Here is a 10,751-nt window from a genome sequence, read left to right on the forward strand (position 1 = left end):
AGAGGCATCTCAAGAGTCCTTTAGAAGTTGTTTTCTTTTTTTCCCCACCCCACAAGGCTTAGCAGCGATGGATCAACACTTAGCCTGGTCGCTGTTTTTTTTTTCTCATTGTAGGACATGTAGTTCACACATAGATGTCAGTTCCTATCAGATAGAGAGTATAACTAACTGTCTAAATGAACTGTGAGGTGAGTGAACTACACTATGTCAAGTCAAATTTATTTATAAAGCACATTTAAAAACAACCCACGTTGACCAAAGTGATGTATAGACCAGAACAGGTATGGCTAAAATCACAAAAAAGAACAGAAACACACATTGCACATAGCTTATAGGCGCAAATAAACAGCTCATAGGCGCACAATATGTATACCAACGTATGTGTACAACGAACAAACTGAATAAAATACACAGAGCTAATTCGCCCCTTGCAGAACAGCCCAAAGATGCAGGGATGCGCATGCATGCGTGTGCGCGTGCACACACACACACACACACACACACACACACACACACGCACATATATATGAAATGAGTGTGCATTGGGAAGTCGTTATAGAAAACCCTGGTAACACATTCCATAGGAGTCTGCCTCCTCCCTCAAAGGGAGTCTTTTGTGCTTATTGAAAGACACTGGGGTTACAGGGTTTCTCCCTTTAGGGTGCCGAGAATAATACTTACTCTCAAGACAATGACCTCACCCTGACTCTCTCTGTGTGCATGCATTTGCATGTGTGTTTGAGATACACTGGAAATGAGTGTGACTACTTTTGTGACAGCATGGACATAGCAGCAAGAGAAAGTCAGAGGCAGAAAGAGAAGCAGGAAGTGTTCAGTCAAGGACAGATTACGAGGGGGGGGCTGAATAGATCCTCAGGAGGGAAGTATTTCTCTCCCCCTGTCTGATTGCCCCCATGTTCTGCCCACGGTGAAATGATCTGAAGATGACATTGGTGAGAGCCGGAGGTAATGTAAAGCGCACACACATGCACAGCCAGGCCCAGGGAGCGGTGGGCTTCAACAGGAAATTCCTTTACAGCCTTTCTGCTGACTAAGACCTCCGAGTGGGAACAGCGTAAGAAAGAATGTAATGTATATGGTGTCTGCGTTATTTGGGGTCCAGTTAGGGCAGCATATGCACAAGCCATTACCACACGGGTGTGAGGGTGCTGGTTTCAGAATAAAAGAGCAGTAATATCATTTAACAAATAAGCAGGTAAAGTGTCATTGCAGCCACAAAAACACAGCTCAAGAGTCAAAGTCTTCATGGCCCTTAGATGATGAATTTGATTTGCCTGAGTTGCCCATGAATAACCTTTTTTTTTTTAATATCTCTATTAGCATACTTGCAAGATCAAGGTTCAAGGTTGTTTATTCGTCCCTAAATTGTGGAAATTTGACAGGGGGATTGGCACCTCATGCAATATTTTCCTCTGTACTGATGCTATGTTCGTCTTGATATTGGTGCAATGGACTAATGGTAATGCATCCCCTTGTCTGTTTCATCATCCAGTCACTCATCAAGCCCCCCTATGACCACACCCACCATACACACTCGGTATTGTGTGTGGCTAGTACGAGAGAGAAAGCCAGACAGACACAGACAGTAGCCATCTTTTCAGGCAGCATCCATGTTACAGTGCCAGCACGCCGCACAGGTGTCCCTCCAGTGACCTACATTAGCCCAGCTGATGCCACCACAAAGACATCTGATGAGGGCAGGTTAAGAGAGTCTGTGTGCGAAAATAAAAAGAGAATTGCTAACATTATATTAATAATGCGACTGGTGATGAACAACGGTATGTCAGAACGTGGCTAATCCATGTCTGTGAGATGGATGCTGCAGCTGAAAGAAAAGGAGTGGCAGGTTGTGACTGGGGTGGCCAAAATTAAGCAACAGCGCCATCAGGTGACATCATTTCTATACTGCAGGCATTTTTACATATTGTAACGTGGACAGACACTGCTTCCATAAATATACTATGCCAATAATTTAGAATATTTCCATTTAAATGGTATGATCTTGGGTTTGAATGTCTCTATTAGTGTAAACTATCCTTTAATAAAAAACTGGAAAAGCTTACACAGAATACCGAATACATAGAACTCATTTGTAAAAACAGATAAAAAGCCAGTTTAAAAAGGAATAAACGAACAGTAGTTTGATTGATATTGCCATGAGTGCACAATAAAAAACATGATTTAAGAACATAATATAAATATATGAATAAAATAGAGATTTCTTATCAAAACAACCAATTTGATTGATATTCCCTGGATTGGACACAACACCTGAATGACCTGAATTTAAAAATGACATTCAGTAGACTATATAGCTGACTATGCTATATAATGTATATAGACAATGATAAAGAGTCAGACAAACCCCACACATTCATTTTAAATTCTTTGTATTAGTGATTTTTCTTTTTCATTGAACTGACTGTTCCTCTGCAACATCCCCACCCACAGACAGCTATATGATTCTGTGTGGGGGCACAGATAGCAATAAAACCCCTCTGTAGAGGCAATACTTTAAAGTGTAGCGTTTCAGTGGTACTTTAGTTAAAGTTTTGACCAAACTTAGCTTTGAGTAATTTTTTTTGAAGCCTTTACTTTTTATTGTGAAATTCCACTTTTTTTTGTTTAATATAGCTGTTATTTCTACACAGTAGATGAACAACTTGGTTGAGGAGTAACCATTTGTGTTAAGAGTAAATATTTTTGGTATGAGTGGCAAGTCACTATGCGGGAAATGCACAAGACTCATGTGGATTACACAAATGAGATATGATGTGGACCAAGCGATTATCGAAGATAGCCTATCTGGTTTAAACAGACCTGTGTAGTTTTTCTTCTTTAGTAGGAAAACCGCCTTCCTTGATTATATCGTAATGCACAACACTAAGCCCATTAGCCATGAATCCTTTAATGACAATGATCATTTGAAAAATATAGTGAAATACTTGACTTTAAAAAAAGAAAGAACTTGACAGATTTGAAAACAGATGTGTGGAGAACAGCTTTGATTAGTTCAAAGTGTGAATCTGAAGGGGATACACAACCGAGAATTGGAGACATGCAAAACATTGTCAGAACACAAAAACCTGAAGAACAGCAAATGTCTTAACCAAAAAAAAAAAAAAAAACATACAACTGAAGAGTAACTATCTGCACAGTGTTTTGCATGTTATTGAACAGACATGCAATCCAAAGCACATACAATAATTAAGCATTTATTTTAGTATAAATATTAATCTCTAGGATTATTTTTCTCGGTTACATTACAGATAATGGAAAAGGAAAACACAAAAGCATGGAGCGTGCCCCCGTTGCTCCTTGGTCAACTTGGCACACTGCCTGCTGAGCCATTTTGTTCCAAACATGGGCCGACAGAGAAACTTTAAACTTCACCAATTTAAAATATTTTCCTATACAAATACATAACAACGGATGCTACCCTCAATTCCAAGCCAAAGAATCCAACACCCTGACACTGGGACCACTTTGAATTCTCTTTGTTAAGTCAAATATCTAAATATGATCCTCTACCCAAAGAAGACAACTCATAGAAGGGACCGTTACAGCCTGCAACAAGCTCATATATTCAAAATGAATAACATATGACGAAGAGAGGGTAAAGAACTAATAATGACACATTAGCTGGTTGCGTTTCAGGTGACTGACTTACAACAAAAACATTTGGATAACATTATCATACTACTGTGTGTTTTACAAGGCCATATATCGTCTATAGAGTTGGGAGTGAATCCAAAATGAAAAGTACACTATGAATGAAGGCCAATTTTTTTTTCTTCATTTTGAAAATTCACTTGCATAATAAAAGATAAGAAAAAAAGAACGGGGCACAGGTAGAATTAAATCAATCGATCATCATCATTCAACTTGCGAATTTACAAAAGGTAACAAGCAGCATTATGGCCATTTTGCAGCCTGCAGTTGAACCATTGTCCAACTTGCAATGCACTCCCAACATATGTGATGTATTTAATGGCATAAAGAAAAAGGGGAAACAGCCCCTCCCCTACTGCGGTGATACCTTTCACATTCTGACTTGTCACTGCGTGTCCTTAAGCTTTAAGAAAAAAGGTAGTGACTAGTGTCATATGCTCTCTAAAGCCAGAAGTTATTCCAAGAAATAGCCAAGACCTGAGTCACTACCCTCGCTAGCGGCCTATCTGCACTAAACTGACGGAGCAGCGTAATTCTTATTGCCTTGGTCGTCCTGTTGCTCTTTTCAACAGGTTTACCAATATGGTCCAAACCCGCCGGAAAAACCCCTACTGACATTCATGACATGGTGACAGTGTGGACAAAGAGTTAAAACACGTTAAGCGTGGTTCGTCTGCCGAGAACTAGCTTTAAATGGTGGGACAGAGTTTGTGTTGCAGTGGCTCTCAGTCCCAGTTCTCCCAGTCTTCGTCCATCTGGTAAACAAACAAAAAAGAAAAGGAAAATGGGGGGTTAGTAAAACATTCTAACAGTTTTACATTTTAATTTAACATTCTGGTAAATGTTACAACGCTAACCTCTCCAGAAGCTTCTATTTTAGAGAGAGCCATTTGGACTTCTTCTTCGGTCATGTCCAGGTCAAAGTCTTTCTCCCAGTCCTCACTCACATCGGTGCTGGACCCTGGAGACAGAAAGACAAATTTGGAACTTTCTGTGACCCCAACTCTGCTGCTTCTTCTAAGCCTATTTAGTGGAAAACTCATAACCACATCACTGAACCTAATCCTGTTAGGATTTATACTCGCAAACTGGAACAGTAAGAATCTCACTGTCCACTGAAAAACCTCAAGTCATCGTACCTTTCTTGCCATTGTTAGAGGGCGTAGATTTCCCGCTGTCGGAGTTCAGCTCGAACACTCTCAGGTCCTGCGGACCCTCCTCCTTTGCTGCTTCTGGTTTAGAGGTGGGGGCGGAAGCCCGCGCTGATGCCCCATCAACAGTGACCTCTGGCTGGGTTACAGCTTCCACTTGAGCCTCAAGAGGTAAGTCACTCTGTCCAGGGGCGGATGCTAGATGGTAGTTACCCTTCCCAGGCCTCTGCTCTTCTTGTGACTTGTCCGCAACATCTTCCAAGCTAGCTTCGGTCAGGTTCTTGGCCAGCTCCGTGACAACGGGCTCGGGCCGCACTTCCACCTCCGTTGGCAGGCTGACGCTGTCGCTGCTGACTGAGAGGGTAGCATCACGCTCCTCGCCGGGAGACAGGACGGAGCTCAGCAGAGGCGTTCCTGTGGGAGCGCTAGAGGTCGTGGGCAGCTGCGTTGAGCGGTTGTCTAACGGGGGTGTGAAGTCGAGTTGAGATGATGACGTGGCGCCGAGGAAGTCATCTGGCAGCAACAGCATGAACACCAGAGAGGCAGTGTAAGTAACAGGTTTTACGGGGGAATCTGCGTATTTGGAAAGTAAAACTAAAAATAGCATACCCTCTTCCTCCTCCTCCCAGCCCAGCGTCTCGGTGTGTGTAGTCTGTTCTGCCCTTTGCTTCAATGCCACTCTCCTTGCCTCCTCCTAAAATAAAAAAAAAAGTTTGTATCGTTAAATTTTTTTTAGCAACCTTCCTTGGGTAATGCATATCTGTTACATTTGTTTTTCTTACATAAGATGTAAAGGCGGCTACAATTCTGTGCCACCTTTATGTTGTTAACTAAAGATACGTTAGTTCTCCTTGTAAACACCTTATGTTGTGTGTGTGTGTGTGTGTGTGTGTGTGAGTATATATATATAAAAAATAAAAATCACAGTTTCATTAATGCAACACAACACTACCACAGACTTCAGAGGACTGATTAAAGGGCTGTTGTTCTAGATTTCATTAGTTTATTATGGCCTTACAATTTTTCTGGTATTTAATATTTTGAAAAGGTTCTGTTGTCTTTAAAAATATTTTGTGGGCAGCCAGATAGCTCAATTGGTAGTTAAAATAGCCCCACATCATCACATACCCTTCACCATACCTAGAGATTGGCATGGGGTACTTTCCATAAAATCATCTCTCAATGCAAATCAAACCAGCTATTAGCCTAACTGACATAAAACCATGCCAACCTCTAGGTATGGTGAAGGGTGTGTGATGATGTGGGGCGATTTTAATTTCAAAGGCAAAGGGAACTTTATCAGGATGCATAGTATCCTGGATCCATGAAATAACTGGCCTTTAAAAATAAAAATCTGCCTGCCTCTATGCCAATTTAACATAGTGGTGTACTCACTTTTGTTGCCAGCAGTTTAGACATTAATGGCTGTGTGTTGAGTTATTTTGATGGGAGAGCACACTTACACTGTTATACAAGCTGTACACTTAATACTTTACATTTTAACAAAGTGTAATTTCTTCAGTGTTGTCCCATTAAAAGATATAATGAAATATTTACTAAAATGTGAGGGGTGTACTCACTTTTGTGAGATACTGTGTGTGTGAACTGAGTTTATGGGAAAAACATCTTGAGGATAGTCTGCATTTTAGGATACACAACATAAAATAATGTCATTACCTGGTCCAACTGGAAGACTCTGTAGAAATACCTCTGCCAGAATTCTGAATGTGCAACTGCCACTGGCACCTGTGAAAAAAAAAATAATAATAATATTAACTGTCCTCATCTGGTTTATTGCACTTACAATTATGATGACATCTTGTTCTTTTTGCATTTGAAAGCACTTATTGTAGGTTGCAGTGGATAAAAGCGTCTGCCAAACAAATGCCATGTAATGTAATGTATTAGTTTAAAACCAAACTGGACGCTGGGCTCCGTAACACTATGTGTTAATAAAAGCATCACTACATACCATTTTGGTGTAAAGGGCTCGGATAGAGGGACTGTTGACCAAAAGCTCTGAGATTTCTCCTTTCTTATCTTCCAAACTGAAGCTGGACAACCAGTTGTCAAACTGCTCTGGGGGACCTGGACAAAAATAACTTCTCATTAAAATACACTCAAAAGATACCGAAGATCATCAGCAAATATTAGGAAGGCATGTGTTATCCCATCCATCTTACAATTATCACATTTTGAATTACATAGTGGGTCACCACACAAATCCAGAAAACTAATTATTCAGCACCGACTATAACAATTCTATTACTCATAAGCATTCAAATCCTGGCAACACAAAACAAAAATGACATAAAAGTTGTGAGGGCAGCTTTTAAAGGCAGATAATATAATATGTATGATCTGGGGATATTTATGTGTCACAGCAGCAAAAGGAAGAACAAAAACAGATACGTTGTATAGAGAGTAACTAATCTTAAGAACTAGCATACTGTACATTGTGAACACTTAAATTCAGTCAGAAACAACAAATTAAAGAATGCCTTAATTAAGACACAATATAACTAATCTAACATTCTGGTGGAGGCATTGCACTACTTCACTATGTAGTGTCTTACCATCAGGCTCATTGCAGTATGTAGCAGGGTCAGCTTGCAAACTGTAAAGACGTGCCTGCAGGGTAAACAAATGCTTAGCTGTAGTTACTTTGTTTCCACATGCACATCATGTGCTCACTTTCACAGTCCAGTAGCCTCTTATGGCAAATCATAAGGAAACTAAATCTGTCCTGAATTAATCAACACTTTGTTCAATATTTTCAAGGAGATTAACCAAAAAGTTACATTTTCCATTCAACTGTTCATTCACAAGAACCCCCGCACAAAGAGCATTCATAGTTCAGCTGTTTTATCATTTAGAAACTCCTTTTTCTGTGATACAGACAACCTGTCTTATTAACAGGTAACTCCAAAATCAATTTTTCTGCTAAATGTACAAGTAGAAATGTTGCCCACCTTAGAACTGTCATAGATCTCTGTAGTTCCTGTTGGCGTTGCCACCAATGTGATTACATCACAGTCGATGGTTTTATCAGGGGGTGGAGCAAACGTGTCCGTTATCACCCCTAAGAAACTAGAAAGGCTCTTCTTTACCTTTTCTGAGGTCTCAGAGGAACCTTCCACCTGGGAAGCAGTATAAATAGACAGGTTAAATTTGGTATTTAGCAAATTATACTTAAATCATATTTTAGGACGTGGGTCTGGTGAACACACATTCAACAGCCATTGCACCTCACTATCAAGAGATACTTCGATAAAAAACAATGAACGAGGTAAAGGCTGCAACTTACCGCAAGCTTGTTTCTGACAGCAGTGGCTGTAGCCACAAGTGAGCAGGTTGTGTCATGTTGCACCACAGTGGAGAACTCTGTCAGGTCTCGCTTTATAAATTCTAAGGCCTCAGATGACTGCAAAGAAGAGAGTCAAATAATTAACATCCAGATTCAACTTTATCATCTCCATTAGCAAGCTCTTGTTTTTTCAGATGGGCGTGTGTGTACGTGAAAACATTACATTCAAATAACACAAAAATAAGAGTTCAATGGTGCTCACAGCAACAATATATAAAAAAAATAACATACTAGTGCTGAGCAAAATGAAAAAAAAAAAATACTTCCGATATTGACATTGCGACGATATTGTAGTGTTGATTATTGGTGCTTTCACAAAATATTCACACAATGGGATTTTTTGATAAATAATCATCAGTAATGTGGATATAATGTAATGTAAAAGTGGGTAAAGGCAAATAAATTCAAGCACTGTGAATGAATCAGCCTCACACTTGTTCTAGAATTCCTTCCTGGAACATCAAAGCCAAACTTTCTTTGAAAAAGAGATGTTCTGAGAACTGAACAGCTGTAACTTTATTGATTGTCTGCTCATGCTAACAGATAGCTGGGACAGTTTAACTTGTGTCTTTTACCTGAATAATGCTATGCATTCAGTTTGTACTGACAGAGGTAATGGTTCCAAAATCATGCAACCACAGCTTTGGACATTAAACTGTACAACTGTGTGGCCAGCTTTTGTAGAGTTGAGGAGTTCAAGTCATTTGAAAAACCACTGCAGTTGAGTCTATGAATTGTACTGGCTTTACTGTCAGTAATAATGTTGCCTGGGTATATAATGTATATGTTTTGGCTCTGACCTTTCATGACAAATATGCGGATACTATGTGTTGTTCAGTAAAATATAACTGGTGTTTTACGAATCTATTGAAACATTTTATGAAATGTAAACATTGAAGGGAGAGTAGCGGTTGGCATTGAAATATTCCTCAGAGCAACATCTGACAAACATTGTAAAGGCTGAGCAACTACTAATGATACAGTAAGAAGTACTAATGTCCATGGTGTGGATTACCTTATCTTTGACGGCCTGGAAGCTCTGCTGAAGCCAGCCTCCCCACCAGCCTTCTCTGTAAACATACAGACATTTAGAAATGAGCTACGTTTTGAAACAGCAGATAAAATGTTTCCATAACACCACAACTGCACGACCCATGTACATTTATCAAATACTTAACATGCTGTGTCAATACAGCAAGACAGACGGTCAGCTGTTTTCGTTCTCAAGCTCTCTCTCTAACGTTAGCTAGCTAACTTACACATACACAGCCTGGCAAGCTAAACGAGTTAGCTAACGTCAGCTATCACTGCCATGCAAGCTAATTACTCAAAATAAAGCCATGAATGCAACTTGTAAGGCTTAATAAAATGATAGTTACCAAAATAAAGGATATATATATAGTCCACTATTCGTTATTGCGTGATTTAAGCTGCTCTACACCACAGCTAACCAGGCGATGCTAACGCTAGCCAGGCTATGTTTTGGTAAACAAATGCACTTCCTGAACTGATTCCGTGAGCTGTAAAGTACAGCGTTTAAACAAAGTAACTATACCAAATCTTAGACGACACATAACACAATAAGGAACACAATAGGCACACGATTTCTGTGCTCTATGCTATATGACCGTTCATTTTAAAACAAAAAGTAATTTGCGAGTTCACTCTCACCCTTCAGCCATCTTTAGACGATGACATCATCAGTATTTACTGAACTCTAACCCGGTTACATGGCTAAAAAAAAAAATACACGCGTAATGCAATGTGACTTCCCTCCTGAGATATACAGATAATCACATTCACATATACGGTGAGAAATCACGGTTTTAAATTTTAATTTTTTACAGTTTACAACCAGCATACGTTTGCAGTCTTTGAGCTAACTATGGTGGCTGCAGAGGACCAAATTGGACGGCAACGCTAAAGACTGAGTGGGAAAGGATACTGTAGTTTGTTAATCACTGTGGGCTACATACTAAAATAATGAGAGGACTTTCAGTTGTTCTCTATTGCAGGGATCTTCAACAGAGGGTCCGGGGGCCCTAGGGGGTCCTCAGAGTCAGTGCAGGGGGGCCTCCAAATTATTGTTAATATTTGAAATTTTTTTCAAAAATTAAAGTCTTAACATGAATCCAAGCTATTATTAGCAAACATAAATCCCCACTGCTAACTGGCCTATAGGTATGGTAGTCACTAAGGCCATCCACATACACAGTTCATCCTAAGGATTCACTGTGCTACATGTTAACATTAAAACATGATTTATAAAATCATGCCAACAATTATTAGGCTATTTTAAAAGCTTAGTATTCTATGCAAAAAAGGTAAAGGCTTTAGGCCACCCTACACATTATTGTAGGTCCAGTTTAATATGCAACTTCATTTTATACAATATATGTAGTAAGGGGTCCCTGGTCCGTCTCTCTTTTAGTTAAGGGGTCCTTGGCTTAAAAAACATTGAAGACCCCTGCTCTATTGTGTTTATGTATTGTTAGAAGCAAGAGTTGACCAACCTTTACATGTGACTTTACGCTGTTATA

General features: G+C 39.7%; 1 protein-coding gene across 1 annotated transcript; it reads right to left on the bottom strand.

The window, feature by feature from the left end:
* Positions 1–2,909: 2,909 nt before the first annotated feature.
* Positions 2,910–10,130, bottom strand: bsdc1 (BSD domain containing 1). The gene is made up of 11 exons (XM_028565850.1): positions 9,883–10,130; positions 9,227–9,281; positions 8,152–8,268; positions 7,817–7,984; positions 7,421–7,475; positions 6,817–6,932; positions 6,522–6,590; positions 5,454–5,538; positions 4,833–5,357; positions 4,551–4,654; positions 2,910–4,448 (listed from the first exon to the last, which is right to left on the bottom strand). Exons 1-11 carry the CDS (start codon positions 9,891–9,893, stop codon positions 4,419–4,421), a joined length of 1,335 nt encoding a protein of 444 aa, XP_028421651.1. The 5' UTR covers positions 9,894–10,130; the 3' UTR covers positions 2,910–4,418.
* Between the last annotated feature and the right edge of the window lie 621 nt (positions 10,131–10,751).

Source organism: Perca flavescens, chromosome 20 (assembly GCF_004354835.1).
Source record: "Perca flavescens isolate YP-PL-M2 chromosome 20, PFLA_1.0, whole genome shotgun sequence".
Lineage (NCBI taxonomy): Eukaryota > Metazoa > Chordata > Actinopteri > Perciformes > Percidae > Perca > Perca flavescens.